Source organism: Rattus norvegicus, chromosome 15, assembly GCF_036323735.1.
Source record: "Rattus norvegicus strain BN/NHsdMcwi chromosome 15, GRCr8, whole genome shotgun sequence".
Classification (NCBI taxonomy): domain Eukaryota; kingdom Metazoa; phylum Chordata; class Mammalia; order Rodentia; family Muridae; genus Rattus; species Rattus norvegicus.
Window position 1 is genome coordinate 25454533 of NC_086033.1, and position 17151 is coordinate 25471683.

A 17151-nucleotide genomic window follows, 5' to 3' on the forward strand; every position below is an offset into this window, starting at 1 on the left:
TGGGTTCAAACTCTATCTTAAGAGAACCGGACCTAAGTTTGAACTCAAGTAAACTAACAGGCTGGTCCCTAGCATTAGTTTCTAAGTTACCCTCCAAGGAAACCTGAGCCTAGCTCCAGTTTCTAGGCTAACCCCAACAAGATCTGTGTCTCCAGGTTAATCTCCCCTGACAAATCCAGTGTTTAGCACCAGTTTCCAGGTTAACCCCCAACAGGGCCACTGTCTACCACCAATTAGGAAGAAAACAGAAGTTTGTAGTTTGGCTCCCAGTACCAGCCAATCATGTTAAAGGCCACAGTAGCCCCCACCCACCACCAGCCCCCATCCCCGCCCCCAGTTAGATGCTTGCCAGGCTAGGAACACTAACCCCTCACTTGCTGCTTTCCATAAAACCTTGTTTCGAGAGGATATTCAGGACTTTTAATCCACCGGATCCCTTCTGCGGGTTGGTGGTGAGTTAAGCACAAGCTCGAATAAAGACCCTGGTGTGATTGCATCGGACACAGGTCCTGAGTGGTCTTTTGGAGTTCATGGACATTTTGTGGCACAACACAGCATTATTGGTAATCTTTATCTATCCTTAGAAATGTTTCAAGCCATATTGCTAAATCCAGTGAACCAAAATTCCCAAATATCCAGATTCAAAGAGGATGTTTGAATGTGTTATTCGGTATAGAAGAGAAAATTGCATTCCTAGGAAAATGGGAAAGGATCTAACAGTCTGTCAACCCCATGAGGGATACCCAAAGGTCTTTTGTACATGAGAACTCTGGTCACTGGGCCATCTTCTCTAAAGAAAACTGGCCTTATCTATTAAAGCCCAAAAGACCACTGGTGGCCCAGTCCTTCCATAGTAAGATCTTAGATATGGAAAAGTAATGGCCACATAAACATAGAACCTAATGGCAAGGACAATCACTCTGGGAGCTTACACACTCTCAATCTGATTTCATCCTTATTTCTTCTTAGCTAATTTCAGTAATATACCAAAAGACTATCCTGTAATGATTAACAAATAAGAATATTTCAGTATATGCATCGAACTAAGTCACACTATTCAAGAAAGCAAGCATAAATTGAGGCTAAGGGTTTATGTAATGTATAATTTCTGGTACATTCTTTTCTTACTAACAGCAAGACTAAGAAAGAGAAAAATTAAAAAAAAACACCTAAGAGACTGGAAAATTTAATGCAAGATACACACAGACTTGCATATAATTCTAATAGGCTGAGATATCTCAGGGAAAAAAATCATTCCAAGTGTGGTAACTAGTCTTTGATGCAGAGAGAGGGTACACCAAGGCCGACAGCTTCAAAAAGGTAGGGAAGGATTGTGAAAAGTTACCCTTCCTTAGAATTCGTCAATCAAAGTCAACGATGCCTTGGTGGTGACATCATTAACTTCAGTCCAGTAATCCAAACCAAGAAAAAGGCAATGGAAAAATACGAAATATTTATTCTACCTAACTCCCCCTGAACACGTAGCCTGTGTGTTTCTAAATCCCAGCCCTTGTGGATGACATATACACTACAGATGAGCCGAACACTGCATGCTGCATTGAGGGTACAGCGTGGTTTTTCTGCTGAGCACAAGAAAAAAAAAACTACTCTCCAGCAGAGACGGGAGCTGGACCAGAGGCCTGGTAGCAGCAAGGTGGATAGATACTGTTCTTTCTCATTTATTTATTCTCTTTCTTCTGTTTGTCTTCACATAGAAAATAAGATAATAATCCCATGGGATGTCTCGGTTGAACTCAAGTCCAGCTCAGAATTCGTCTTCAGAACTATCAGCTAACAGCATCACTCTGTCTTGCATACTGTTGAATTCTCTCTGCTGGGGAAGGAAAAGAGGAAGGCATTACAGTCTTTGTCTGCAAAGCCCAGAAGCAGACCCACTCTAAAGAACAAAGGAGCAGCTAATTCAAAGCACCTTGAATGGGGAGTCTTTTCTGCCCCATTAAACCCTCTGTACTTTATCAAGCAATTGGGCAAGCAGCAAGAGGAGCACGTTTTCTTTTCGTCCATACCTTCCTTTTATGCCTTTTGAAGCCATTCCTTCTTCGGCGATTCATAACCTTAATGCTGTACAGCGCTCCCAAGATGAACAAGGCTCCGGCTATCCCTACCCCAACAGGCACCAGCATTCCAGACATGTAGCCTGCCTGGACAGAGAAGGAGAAAGACAAGAGAGGTGTGCATTAGGATGTTAGACAGAGCACCAGGTCAGTTCCTTTTTCCTGCTACATGGCAGCAGGTTTTAGAGGCTTTGAATACCTCTGTCTGCTCAGCTATAATTTAAAAGGGAACCTAGAACAAAGGTACCGCTTTGGGGGAAGAAAGCAACTGAAAACGTAATGAGGTTTTAAAAAATTATTATTTCAAATCCCTTAGAAATATGGTCTGATATAAACCAGCCAGACCTGGTGGCCCCTCCAGACACTTGATTATGCACATTTGTCAACATCAATTTTTGATGACAGAAATATAATTTGTACTAAAGATGGATGGAGTGGGTTTCTGTGAAGGCCGGGGCTATTAAAATGCAATAAATTGGAAACAGCCTGAGTTGCATGCCAAAGGACTGAAGTGTCCTCTGGAATACTGTGTTCCTTGGAGGGTAAAGGCGGGGTTTGCACTCTCTTGCCCTCCCTGTCACCCCTCAGCACTCACTTTTCTCAGCTGTATTACAGTCAGAAAGGAAGGATAAAAGTGCATATGTGTAGAAGGTGAGAGTGTTGCATGAATGAAGAGGTGGGTTAATTGTTGGAAGGCAAGGACAAGGAGATGTGCATATGAAACACATCACTGAGAGAAGCAGTGTGCCCAATGAACAAAACCAATCAGAGAGCATCCTTAGTCCCAGGGAAGTAGTGGCCAAAAAGGGCACCAAGATCACTGCCTGCAGCACGGCTACTTCACCAGGAGCCTCGAGTATTTCCAGCGTACCCAAGATCACTATGGACACTTCAGTCCTGAGAAAACAGTACAGTCCCAGTGCATCCCTATGCTTTAGTGCACAGCTCAGGTCCCACCCACTCTTGGAGTAAGGCCCTCCTTCTGAGGTAGGTCTTTGTAGTAAAACCCTTGTGGGCTGCACGTGTATATACTAACTTTTCATGGGAAATCATAAGGCTTACACACCTACTGGAAGACATACATTACAGTTATACTTTTTAAAACTTAGAATAAATGTGCAGTTGGTTTTTCTGAGAAAGAGTGGGTCTTCTATTTCTCCTTTTGAAAAGATTTATTTATGTATTTTTATACTTGTGAACTGTGTATGTGTGTGGTTCAGTGCACGCATGTCATCAAATACATGAATTCCCCAAAGAGGCCAAAAGAAGACATTGATCACTTAGCACTAGAGTCACGGATGGTTGTGAGCCACTACATGGGCTCTGGGAACAGAACCTGGACCTCATCAAGAGAGGCAAGCCACTAAGACATCTCCCTAGCTCCTAATTATTAATTGCTTATCTAGCAAAGCTATTTCTAATGTCTCTTAGGATGAACTAAAATGAGATGGACAAACATAGACACACAGACAGATAGTGGAAGGGAGAAAGGGGGGGAGGGGAGAGAGAGATTGTTTTTCATAAAGCACTGAGATCTGTGGGTTATAATTCTTTTTTAAACTTGCATGTGGAGTAGCAGAGGGGCTCTTACAAAACTACACACCCTCAGCTACGCCCTCACCGATCCTATATCCTAGGATTTTAAATTGGGACAAAATATGGAAAGTTTTTCATTAATTTAAGAACAATGAGATTCTTTTAAATCAGCACAATGCTTTCAATAGAGAAACAAACCCCAGTCATTCTTCAACAAATTCATACGCTTGGTAGAGAATGAAAGTTTTTCTAAAACTCTTGCAGACCCGCTTGAGTCTTATAAAAACTCTATAATCTTTTATATAAGGAAATATTGGACAATGCAAAAGTTCTGGTGCTCTCACCAAAAATAAAGATTTTAAAAAACAGTATTTTCAGTGCATGGAAATGTACACCCATATTTAATATGAAAAATGATTAACTTTTAGCCCTATAAACGGTCTTCTTCTAGGTTGTACATTCACAGGACAATATTGTACTTTGTGAAATGTCAACTTGACAGCCACTGTCTGAGCCTCCTGAAGCTCTGTAGCTTAACTCCACATCAACAATGTGGGTGTTCCAAATGTATCACTTTTGTCATATTTCACTTACAAAAAATCAGTTATATTTTTCACCTGTAAATGGTATTTACCTTGCCTTCAAATCACAAATAGATTGTAGAATGAGGTGCAGCTCTCAGCCCACCTTCCAGGACAAGGTAGCCATTTGCTCTTTAACGCTGACTAACGTAAATCAGGTCTTCAATCAGGTCCTCCTCAGAGCTGCCTATCACCTCATGTTCTCAGAAATAAAGTAAGATGCTATATACTTAAGTTTTAACTTATCAACTGTGTCTAGGAGCTTTTCTTTGTTCAAAATCATTGGCTGTGTATAGGCATTCAAAATGGCACCCAGAGGACACAATTTACCCATGGGATTTCCCAACCAAACTGAGTCTAACCAGGACAGAACAGCTAACAAGGCTAAAGTGATGGATATTTTATTTTTATATAAAAATAGACTATATTCTTTTCTTAGGTTTTCAGTTTTATTTTTATTGTTATTTCCTATAATTCTTAGATATAAATGTGAAAATTATTATTGGAACATTGGACTTTGATGCAAAACATCGTTCTATCATAAGGCCAGCTTGCCTGTTTGTTTTTTCATATGCACAACATGAATGGTAATACATATGTACTAAATTTATTGTTAAACTAATTTAAGTACAATGCTTATCAAAGTATGTAAACTATTTAAAAGCAGAGTAGACATAAGTAAATTTAAAATAAACTATAGAAATAATAAAACTGTCAGTAATATTTTATTACACTGAATGAAAGTCAACCTTAGAATAAACTCTAAATGTGCATTGGGAAATTAATAAAATATTAAGCAAGGAATTTGAATGCTTTAATATTTTTGTCTGATTCTTGTGTGTGTGTGTGTGTGTGTGTGTGCACGCGCGCATGTGAATGTGTTCTGTTTTTATTTTCTATTGAGCACCAGAGTCATTCTAAGTCTACCTAGAATTCCATAGGTTGAATTCTTTGTGAAAAATAGACTATATTCTTAAAAATATGGGTATCATGAAAAATAAAAGACGGTTATAAAATAATGAAAGGGAGTGACTGGGATGTGATTAAGGAATGTATTATGCAATTGTTGGTGGGGTCTTATACTGGAGGAGAAATGATACTTTCATGAAGGTCATTTCAGGTCTGTTGAACAGTTGCACTATGAATACCAGAGAACGCAAAGGTGTACTCTAGCTATGTTAAATGGGCTTGAGTTAGAAACTACAGTAAGATTTGATAGCAGAAGGTTCCTATTCTTAGGAAACGCAGACTGAAAAATTAGGGATAAATAGGCCACCATCTATGCAATTTATCATTCTATGGTTCAGGTAAAATAATGAAGAGGCTATGCCTACAAATAAAATCGAAGGCAGAAAACATTAGTCGGTGTATCTAGATTAAACGTGGTAAAGGTGGTAGGCGATTACTCGTGCCATTCTCATTTTTATATCTTGTCTATGGATTGTAAATTTTTCCCTCTAAAGTTTAAGCACTTAAAATATATTGTAAAGGAAAAGCTGAGTAGACATAATTTCATTTATGTTTGCCTTTGAGATAAAAAAATATATATGTATTTGTTCAGAAACATCTATTTTCAAGAGAGCTATAAGGAGGGCCTGTGAAGGGCACCAAGGATGTAGTTCAGCTGGCAGACTACTTACATAGCATGTACAAGGCTTGGGTTCACTCTCTCACACCTTACATAGCATGTACAAGGCCTGGGTTCACTCTCTCGCACCTTACATAGCATGTACAAGGCCTGGGTTCACTCTCTCGCACCTTACATAGCATGTACAAGGCTTGGGTTCACTCTCTCGCACCTTATTAAACCGAGCATCGCGACACACACCTGTAGTCACAGCATTTGAGACACAGAGGCAGGAAGATCAAAATTTAAAGCTATCTTCTGTAGCTGTAGCTAATCAAAGCTTCTCAAATTGATTCCAGCAGCTGCAGCACGCCCTTTGCTACCTGCCCCAATGGTCTGGGTTCCCAAATGAAAGATTCATAGGCATAGCCTTTACATTTCTATATGCCTTAATCAGCTCAATGACTGGGCCACTTCCCAACTTCCACATGGCTACTCCATCTCCCTCTGATATTCCCAGGTTATTCCTTACTAGAATCTATATTCCATCGTTTCTGCCCTAGACCCAGTCTGGGACCAAGAGGGCCATTCTTCCCTGGTTCCTACATGGCAGCTATGTTCTCTCCTGCACCTTCTCAGGTATGGCATCTTTTTTCTCCTTCCCCCATCATGGCAGATCTCCTTTCTCCTTCTCCAGTCTCTCCCTAGCCCAGAATCCTAAAAGTCACACCCCTGTCTGCTCTGCCCAACCATTAGCAGTGGGCATCTTTATTTACCAAGTAGAATCCCTCCGTGTCTTATGTGCAAGACACTGCAAACAGGTTTTATGGGAACGTAATTAGCATGAGAATACAAGCAGCTACAATCTTCAACTGCATAGTGATGAGAGGTCAGCCTGGGCTATGTGAGACTCTCTCTCAACAAACAAACAAACAAACAAATAAACAAACAGTGCATGCTATCCTCCACTGCTTCAGATCTTCTGGACTGAGACTGGCTCTTGGGCTCCCTAAGCAGCAGTATCTCTCCAACTAAAGAACATGTGAGAGTGATGTGTCAGACTTGCTAACACAGACTACTGGACCACATCCTCAAGGTTTCTGACTCAGAGGACTAGAGCAAGAACCTGCATTTTGGCCAAGCTCCCAGGGTGTCTGAAGAAGCTGTTCCACACTCCACCCTGAGAGTCAATGACTGTGAAATAAAATCTGGATCATTCTTTGCTGGATGATTTTTTTTTAAATCACGAAGATATAAACTGGCGTTGGTGACCTAAGACCAGCACTAGTCTTTATCATACAATCTAATCAAGCATCTTCATTTCTGAGAAGCAATCTTGATGTTGAAAAGACATTTATCAGTTGTCAACCAAGATAAGCTTGGTCTAACAAACACCATCAATAATGTACATTTAACCAAAAAAAGCTAAAGTTATGGAAACTAGTGGTCTGTCAATATCTATGTCCTTTCTCAGTAGCTAAACAATTTCTAATCTGGTGTGGGACAGAATTAAGATTATTTCTCCTCCCTTAACATCCATGAAGCTGAGTATGATTGAGGAATCAGTTTCAACAAGAAGATGATAAGTCCGTGTGCTCTAGTGAGTTTTATGTCAACTTGACACAAAGTATAGTCATCTGAGAGGAGGGGACTTTTATTGAGAAAATGTCTTCATAAGATCATGCACATGTAAGCTGGCAGAGCATTTTCTTAATTCGTAATTTACAAGGGAAGGCCCAGCCCATTGTGAGTGGGGCCATCCCTGAGCTGGGGGTTCTGAGTTCTGAGCAAGCCATGGGGAGTAAGCCAGCGAGCAGCTCCTGTGTCCAGGTCCCTGCTCTGCTGGAATTCCTGTTCCGACTTTGACTTTGTCAGTGACGAACTGTGATGTGGAAGTGTCAGTAAAACAAACCCTTTCCTTGTTGTTTCATCACAGCAATACTAACTCTGACTCAGACACCGTGACACATGCACATTCGAGAACACACTCCTTATAGGGGGATGCGAGCCTTAACAGGAGCCTGCTATAGCTGTTCCTGAGAGGCTCTGCCAGAGCCTGACCAATACAGATGCGGATGCACACAGCCAACCTCAGACTGAGCACGGGGAACCCAATGAAGGAGTTAGGGGAAGGACTGAAGGAACTGAAGAGGTTTGCAACCCCATAGGAAGAACAACAATATAAACCAGTCAGAGCCCCAAAGCTCCCAGGGACTAAACCACCAACCAAAGAGTACACATTTGGGGGGACCCATGGCTCCAGCTGGATTTGTAGCAGAGGATGGCCTTATCTGGCATTACTGGGAGGAGAGCTCCTCAGTCCTTTGGAGGCTCGTGACCCAGGGTAGGGGAATGCTAGGACGCTGAGGCAGGAGTGGGTGGGCAGGTGGGGGAGCACACTCATAGAGGCAGAGGAGAGGGGGAAAGGGGGAAAGGTTTGTGGAGGGGAAACTGGGAAGGGGGGTAACATTTGAAATGTCAGTAAATAAAATAACCAACAAAATAACCAATTAAAAAAAAGAATGACAGGATGCTGCTTCTTTTTTTAATGATGGATTGTCCACAGCACTCACACCCCCATCCCTTTTTCTTTTTTCTCGCTAGAACATGAAGATAGCTAAGCTGGACGTGCCATTTAGAATCATAAATTACCCTTGGGAATGAATGATAGTATGCTATCAAACTGAATCAGTTTAGGCCCCGATTCTTTGCTACTAGCTATGAACCTTTGACTTCAGTTGTGATGGGTAGGAGCTACCGGTTACTCAGGATGAACCTTAATATTAACACAGAGAAACTGAAAAAGAAAACAAAACAAAAGAAAGGAACCAGGACTTTTGCAGACAGACTCTCTTAGAACTTCTGGGACTGACTGAGACCCAACGTTGGAACAATTCATGAAACGAGATCAAGAGGCTGTCCTTGTTTGGTTTATGAGCTCCATTAAGTGTGTGTCTAGTTTTCATGCTAAGTGTTCGAGTGACTTTCATCAGACAGCAGCCAGGCTTCCCAACATTGCTTCTGAAGATGGCAACTAGCAAGAATTGACATTTATATGCAAGGTACAGAGGTTGCAATGTCCAACCTCTTTGGCGTAGTTTTACACCAAAATTTAAGTCTATTTTAATAATTTTTGTAATATATTTTAGAAATGTATTTTAATATGAGATATTTTAGAAAATATCTTTCTCAGGATATTCTAAACCTGTGTCTGTTCATCTGAACATATCTTTTGACATAACTGCATACATAACAAATACCAAAAATGGCACCCAATGTCCTCAGCGGCTTGAAAGTTTCCTTTATCACTTTTAATGTATATGAAAACAAAGTGAACTTGTTAACAAAAACTACATATATGTGAATTTTCATCCAGAATCAAAAGGGCAGTGAGAACTACTGTACTTGCATAATTTTAATTCCAACTGGATGGCTTGTCCTTTAACACTAAGTTGTAGCAAAATACAATCTACTGACTCCAATGCAAGAAAACTAGCATACTAATAAAATAAAATATGTGAAAAGCCATAAGCAGACATGTTTTGAGGCTGCGGAACTGAAGGCAACTTATTGCCTGACCATTAAAACGATTTTCAAGCAATTGAAATCCCAATTAAACCTGAGATGAATGTGCTAATGGGATCTGACATGGCTACCCTCAGGAATTCAAGACTCCATCAATATTTTGAGTAGTTCCAGTTAAAATTACAACCAAATGTGAAAGCTTGGAGAGGACTGAAAAATCAAAAGAAAATGAAAATATGATTCTGGAAAGAAATGTGCATTGTCAATCACTTTGTCAAGTCTGCTCAAGAGAGAGAAGTGCTTTTCCACAGCTGACCATCCAGACAGGGTGGTTTGCAAGTCCCCCGTGAGAGGAAGCACTAAAATAAGCTACACGTGTGCCTGGGACAGTTTCTTATTTCACAGACAAAAAATGAACAACATTGCCAACATCCCCTAAAAGAAGCTGTACCGGGTAGATCAAGAATAGTATTTAGCTTCCCATGCTGCCCAAGGATAAGGGGCTGGCTCAGGGGTTATGAGCATTTGCTGTTGGCCTGGAGAAAAGGCTATGACTGATGGCATTTGCTGCTATGGCAGAGGACATTCCATTACCAGCACCCGCATGGGCTCACAACCAGCTGTGACTTCAGTTCACACATGTAATATAAAATGAACCAACCTAAAAAAATGTTTTTTGGAGAGTGCTTGTTGTGCGATCACAGGATTTCAGTTCAGAACCCAGAACTCACACTGCGATTGGATGTCAGGTCTCTCAACATACCTGTAACCTCAGTTCTGTGCAAGGTGTTGTTGGGAGAATTTCTGGGGCTTGCTGGCTGATAGTATACCCCAAACCCATCAGCTCTAGGTTCAGTGAGAGACCAATGGAGGTTCAAAAGAGACCAATAGAGGAAGATATCTGACTGAGTCCTCTGGACTCCACACATGCATAAGCACACATACCTGTATGCGTGCACACACACACACACACACACACACACACACACACACACACACACACACACACAGAGAGAGAGAGAGACAGAGACAGAGACAGACAGAGAGACAGAGAGATAGAGAGACAGAGAGACAGAGAGATAGAGAGACAGAGATAAAGAGAGACAGAGAGAGACAGAAAGACAGAGAGAGAGAGAGAGAGAGAGAGAGAGAGAGAGAGAGAGAGAGAGAGAGAAGGTGAGGAGGAAAGGTGAACGAGGCTCCAGAGACTATGGTGTTGGTCTGTGTTCCTCGGGAAGGAAGCCAAAGGGAATGCCTCTTCTCCCTAGGAGGCTCAGGACAGCAAACTGAAGCTCTGTTATAATTTTTAAGACATCCTTTCTCATTTCTTCCTCCACACTCTCCTACGTCCCTTCCAGCTCTCCTTTAAAATTATGGCCTCTTATTAACATGCACATGCGTGTTTGTATATATACATATAAATTCCTAAATGGTAAACCGTGGGAGCTGTACTGTTTTGTGGGTCTTTTATTTACCCCTTAGTATCAGTCAACAAGAAGAGGAGACTTTTCTTACCTTGTCTTTTAGCTTTTCCATCCAGCTTCTCACTAGGAAAAATAAGAGAACCAGATATAAATAGCAGTCCCCTACTTACATTTGATAGTATTATAGAGCTTGGTAACTTGATTTACTGAAAATTTTTCTTCTTTTTTTGCATGAAATATAATAAAAACTTCCAACAATTTTAACAAAATGGCAGGCACAGGTCTTTCCACATAGCTCTGGTTGTTCTAGAACTCACTATGTAGACAAGGCTGGCTTTGAACTCACAGAAACTTACCTGCCTCTGCCTCCAGGGTGCTGAGATTAAAGGTATGTGTCACCAAGCCACTTTTTCAGAAATGCAACACAGATCAACCCCCTCCCGTGTCCTTATTGAATGAACGGAGAATAATGTTTGTTAAGGGAATTCTTTATACTGTCCAACTCATTTAAAGAAGGCCTGGGAAAATTGCTTTTCCTGTGACTGCTTTTCTTTAACCTGATGCTAGTTTGTCTCAGCGCTTAGGATCCATGAGGATGCCTCACTTGAAGCCTGTCAGCAAGAGAACAGGAAAGGACAGGAAAATGGTGCACCAAGGCAGCTCTAGCTCCAAAGGGAAGCATTGCAGTCATATTTGAAGAAAGAAAAGGCAAACTGCAAGAACTCAGGGCCATTTCCACTGTACCATTCTACAGCACTACCATATGATAACCGCCATTAATAACAGAAGTGACATGTGTGAAGGGACTGCATCAACTAAGTATTGTTCTGCAGATCCTGGTCACAGCTATTTGGAACATTAATAGGAGAGAAATGCCTCATTCGGAGTGAGAAGGATGACTTGAAATTGGGGATGGGCATTTCACCCTTTACTGACTTTTAATGTTATATTGGTGTTTCAGTGCCCATGTTACTTAAGCATAAAAAGTGTGGAGGAGGGGCACAGTATCTTCATTTTATGTTTATTATCAAGGAAAAGAAATCAGCAATTAAACTGAAGGAAGAAATGAGGTTACTTTACACTTACTGTTCGGACAAGAAGCTTCAACAAGTAGAAAAGGGAGCACACTGAGCTCCACTTGCAGAGTCTGAGAATAAATGTATGAAGTCAGTGTGGTTGCAGTCTTTTATAACTAGGCAGTTCTGCTGCTGCAAAAGCAGCCATGGATGATTGGTCTACAGGAAAATGTGCTCAGTCTTGCTCTAATTAACTGTATTTATAGATACTGGGGTTTGAATTTTATGTAATACTTATATGTCATAGTTGTTTTCTTTAAAAATCATATTAAACTGTAAAAAATATTATTTGCTCACAAGTTATATAAAAACAGGAGGCCAGCCAGAGTTGGTCATGAGCCATGATTCGGGGCCCCTGGAATAAGAAAATCACCTTCAGTAAGTCAGCACCTCCATTTATACAATCTTGCTCCCGTAATAAGGTATTTTATCATGCTGACAGTGCCATGTCTAAGACTACTTCTCACAAACTACAGCACATGTATTGTAGCACGTGACCCACAAGGTGGCAAGCATGAGAGTCAGATAAGCTCACAAGCTAGCCATGGTGGCTCCGGTCTATAATCTCAGCATTCAGGAAACAGAATCATAAGGAGAGCTTCAAATTCAGGGTCAGCCTGAGCTACAGCGTGAGAACACGCCTCAAAGAGTGAGATTATGTGATACTCGTAGAAAAGATGGGGAAACTGAGGTTCAGAGAAGCCAAGAGGCACTTTCAGTCAGCCAGTGAATAGCCACAGGAATGTCAGCTTGATTTCTAGAAGAAACACTGCTCTTCTACCCATCTCAAATGTGGCTGCAAATGTGGGAATACCTTTGGCTTTTCACTTCCTTTGATTGACTTCAAGTTATCTTACAAAACCCTTATCGAACCTCTCAGGGTTGTTCTTCCCAAGTAGCCCTGTACCAAATGGGTTCAGACAGATGAGGTGGCTGATCAAGGTCGGATCAGGAGTGTAAGCACGCCAGAAAAAAGACATCTATCAACCTTAGCACAAGACCAGGAGTTGGTGCTTCCAGGAGTGAGCCCTCCCAGAAGGAGGTCAGCCACTGATTTTAGAGAAAATAATGAACTTGAAGACCCTCGGCTATCCCTGTACAACAGATGGCAACAGATGCTTTGAGAGGTCATTGTGGAGATTAGAAATGCCACATGCAAAATTTCCATATAGTACCTGATATAGAATCCAAAGAGGAAGATGAAAGACAAGTGAAATGTGGGTGTTCTGTTACTCTGTCTCCAATCCAAAACAGATTTCAATGCAAGCAAGAGAACGCACAAAATTCATTCATTTGTTCCACAAATATTTGCAACGCACATGGTGTTTGATCCAGCATTGTGTCCTCTCTATAATAAGCCAACAGATGCTACTGGACCTGGTGCCAGCGAGGAAAGAGTTCAGCTAGCATGTATCCAAGAAGTAGATAACAAGAAGTAGTGTGGGCATGTGAGTAAGTGAGGGAGAGTCCAGACTCAGGAAATAGCTTGGGCATCATATGGAGAACAGGACAATGACCGTGGGACCAGGCTGACGACTCCCAGAAGGAATGAGAAGAATTTCTCAGAGCAGAGGGACAGGAGGCAAAGATCAAAGCTAGATTTAAAGCATCCATAGGCTTTTCTGATCTAAAGAGTAAATGTTACATTGCCAAGAGGAGCATTTCCAACTAGGGCCTCATCTGGAAAACTACCCATATCTGAGGTAAGTGGAGTAAATTGTATAGAGCCTGTGATGGTTGGGTTTCAGGATTTGTTTGGTGGAGTTTTCCAAAGTGTGTGTGTGTGTGTGTGTGTGTGTGTGTGTGTGTGTGTGTGTGTTTTCTATGTGTACTCCTGCCATAGTATACATCTGAAAGTCAGAGGACAACTACAACTTGGAGGAGTCATCTCTCTCTTGCTACCGTGTGGGTCCTAGTGACCAAACTCTAGTCACCAGGCTTAGTGGCAAGTGCTTTTACCCACCGAGCCACCTCCTCTTGATGGCCCGTGGTGGTTAGTTTTAGTTGTCAATTTGACAATCAAAAATCTCCAGGCAAGAGAGTCTCGGTGAGGGATTGTCTAGGTTAGGTTGGCCAGTGGGCACATGTGCAAGGGATTATTATTATTAGCTTAACTGCGGTAGGAAGATCTGCCTGCTCTAGACGGTGGTTTTTCTCTGAGCAGGGGGATCCTGGGTTGTGTAAGAATGAAGCTGATCTAAACAGTAATATGCATGTTTTAACTTATTGTTCTCTGCTCTTGACTATGGATGTGATGTGACTTGAAGCTTAAAGTTCCTGCAGCCCTGACTTCCCACAATAATGGACTGTAACTGGCATTGTGAGCCAAAACAATTGTAGACCCTTTCTCCCTTAAGTTACATTTTATCACAGCCACAGGAAACAAAACTAAGATAACACCCCACACTAAGCAACATTCTTACACAGTAACTCTATGATGGGAGCGAAAAGGCCTCTTAGAATGTGCAGAGATAATCCGAAAGGGTATAGTCCACTCATCAGTTCTATGAATCAAGGAAAGAAACCACAGTTGAGCTCTAAAGACATGTGGAGATAGGCATTTTGGTAGGTAAGTCTAAAAAGGTTTAGACATAGGTCTATACTGGTGTCTATATTTATTTTATATGTATGGGTGTTTTGCCTGCATTTATATATGGCACATGTATCCCACATAAAGCCCAGAAAAGAGTTCCTGGACCCCTAGAACTGGAGCTACAGATGGTTGTAAGCTGCATGTAGGTGCTGAAAATCAAACCCAAATCTTCTGCAGCTCTAGCTTCTTAAAATAAAATTATTTAAATAAAAATAATTATTAGTCAAAGTTTGTATAATAAAGTACTGTGTGCCTACGAGCATAGCCCAGGGCTAGCTCTCCCCCAGCACGTGAATAAAAATATTCGGTGTAGCCAGAGAAGTGCACATCAAAACAGTGACCAAATTAAATAACAAGAGGTAGAATTAAGGACAGACTTTCTTGTATTCTTTGTATTTTGTAGGGTTTGCCAAGCTATATATAACTTGGTAGTACTTCTTAATTAGTGGGAAAACACATTTTTAAAACTCCTGCAGAGCTCCCTAACCTTTACAACTTGAAATTGGTGATAAATTGCTGACTGTAAGGGGCACAGAAGCTGAGGTCTTTCCACTTGGCTGGTTCCTACGATAACAGCTAGATGCTAGTACCACTGACTGGAGTTTGTATTTCAAATTTTTGTTTAGTGAAAAATTCAAAAGCACAACAATATAACAAGACTTCTGCTCTCCTTCAAGTAGGAATAGAAGTATCCAGACAAAAAGTAGGCTTGAATAAAGGCCATATATAGTTGACATATTCCCTGGTGAAAAGCTGAAGGGTCTTTGTTTTAAGGTCAGGGACACAAGGATGCCCAATGTTGCCACTTCTGTTTAACATAGCAGTTGAATTCCTGTGCAGCACACTTAGATAATAAAAAGAAAAGGCTATTTATTTGGAAAAAGTTAAACAGGAAATTGTAAATTAAAATTCATAATCTTATAAAAAGCCAATCCCCAAAATGTACCATTTACATCCAACATAGAGAAACTGAAATGCACAGGTGTGCATACAGAAACACACACAAACACCACACATGCACATAAACACATACAAAGACACACTAACCCATGTACACAGACATTCATGTATCTATATACACATATAAAATCTGGAAGAATTTATAATTGGAGTGAAAAAGATTACTAGGTACAAAATAAACTTGTGAAAACCTGTGGTATTGCTATGTATCAGCAAATTATCTGGAAAAGAAAAGAGGAAAGCAATCCCATTTACAACAGAAATAAAACAAATAGGTTAAAATAATCAGGAACAGATTTTCCCACAGAGGAAAATTTTTACAGGATAAAAGTAGTCAAAGACACAGAGTAGAAAGCTGTCTGTCTTCCTGGGTTGGAAGAATTTTAATATTCTTGAAACGTCCACAGCGCTCTGAACAATCTGTTGATTCACTGAGCTCTCTATCAAAACAATTATTTTTCACGGAAATCAAAGACACAGCCTAAAATTTCATATAAAAAAACCAAAATATTTGAAAATCTCTTATCTTGAAAGAAGCAGATATCCAAACTGTATGATAATCACAGGGCTTAATAGCAAGAGGGTAAATATGCTAATTAAAAATGGTGACACATACTTTAATCCCAGCACTCAGAAGGCAGAGCCCAGTGGATCAGTTCAAGACCAGCCCTGTCTACTTAGTAAATCCCAGGGTGGTGGTTGGGCTTATATAGTGAGACCCTATCTCAAAACAACAAGTGGAAAGGTCAAAAGACCTGAATAGACATTTCTACAGAAAATGGCCAATGGATATATATTCAAGATCACTGACGATATCCACTCTTCTGATACTATAACAAAAATACCAGAGCCTGGGTAGCTGATATGAAATTTATTTCACATCAGAGTAATGGTACAAGGTTGAGAGCTGTTTGAATTTATCTTGTCTGATGATGATTCTAGAGCTGTTCATGAGGCCACCATAAGGAGGGATTGGTGCACTAGAGAAACCACACCGGAGTGCATATAAAGGCTTTGATGAGTTATGGAGAGTAGGGCATAGCCAAAATGGGGACGGGCTGCTTAACCAACTCTTTGTTTATCTTTTCCTTTTGACCACACTCTAACGAATGTCCTATTATTCTTGCTTTATGGTTTTATGTGTGTCACCTTCTGCCGCTATCTCTTACCCTCTATCTATCCTGTGATTCATGTCTATCTTCGCCCCTATTCTCTCTAAGAGAGAACTGGGGTGGTGGATATTGAGTGGCTGTGTTCATATCTTTCCTATGTAGCTCTCATTTAGACAGAAGGAGCTAGAATTTATAATTTCATCTTAGCCCTTATAGTCTCTAGCTCCTTTGCGGGTGCTAGAGGGCTGCAGCCCCTGAGTGCTCCTTTGGACAATAACCACCCAAGAGGCAGAAATCCTGAAGTGAAACATAAAACACAGCGTGAGCAATGCTGAGGACACTTAGTAGGGAGACTACTGTACAAAAGAAGATTAAAAGCACAAACATACAGACTCCCAGGAGAAAGGTAGAGCATTCATGAATTTGTTTGTTGGAGAAAGGGAATGTGTGTGTCTAAAAAATTGGTTCACAAGATGATGGAGACTGAGAACCAAGCACAGTGGTGGCTTGGTTACAGGTCTAACCCAAAGGTCTGGGAACCGTGGTAGTCACTAATAGTTTCAGACCAAAGGCCTGAAGACTTGAGACCCAAGAGAAGCCAATATTTTCAATCTGAAGGTACATGTAGCCAAATTCTGGGAACCGTGGTAGTCACTAATAGTTTCAGACCAAAGGCCTGAAGACTTGAGACCCAAGAGAAGC

The 17151-nt window shown here is 40.9% G+C and overlaps 1 protein-coding gene across 2 annotated transcripts in view; it reads right to left on the reverse strand.

The window, feature by feature from the left end:
* Nucleotides 1-945: 945 nt before the first annotated feature.
* Nucleotides 946-17151, reverse strand: part of Armh4 (armadillo-like helical domain containing 4) — a 101092-nt gene continuing 84886 nt past the window's right edge. The window contains exons 6-8 of one of the 2 annotated variants that reach the window (NM_001108374.1): nucleotides 10800-10831; nucleotides 2028-2162; nucleotides 946-1834 (exon numbers count right to left, since the gene is read on the reverse strand). In NM_001108374.1, the coding sequence (NP_001101844.1) occupies nucleotides 1766-1834; nucleotides 2028-2162; nucleotides 10800-10831 (236 nt within the window). In that variant the 3' untranslated portion in view covers nucleotides 946-1765. The remainder of the gene's footprint in view (nucleotides 1835-2027; nucleotides 2163-10799; nucleotides 10832-17151) is intronic. The other variant, XM_039093475.1, reaches the window with a different exon arrangement.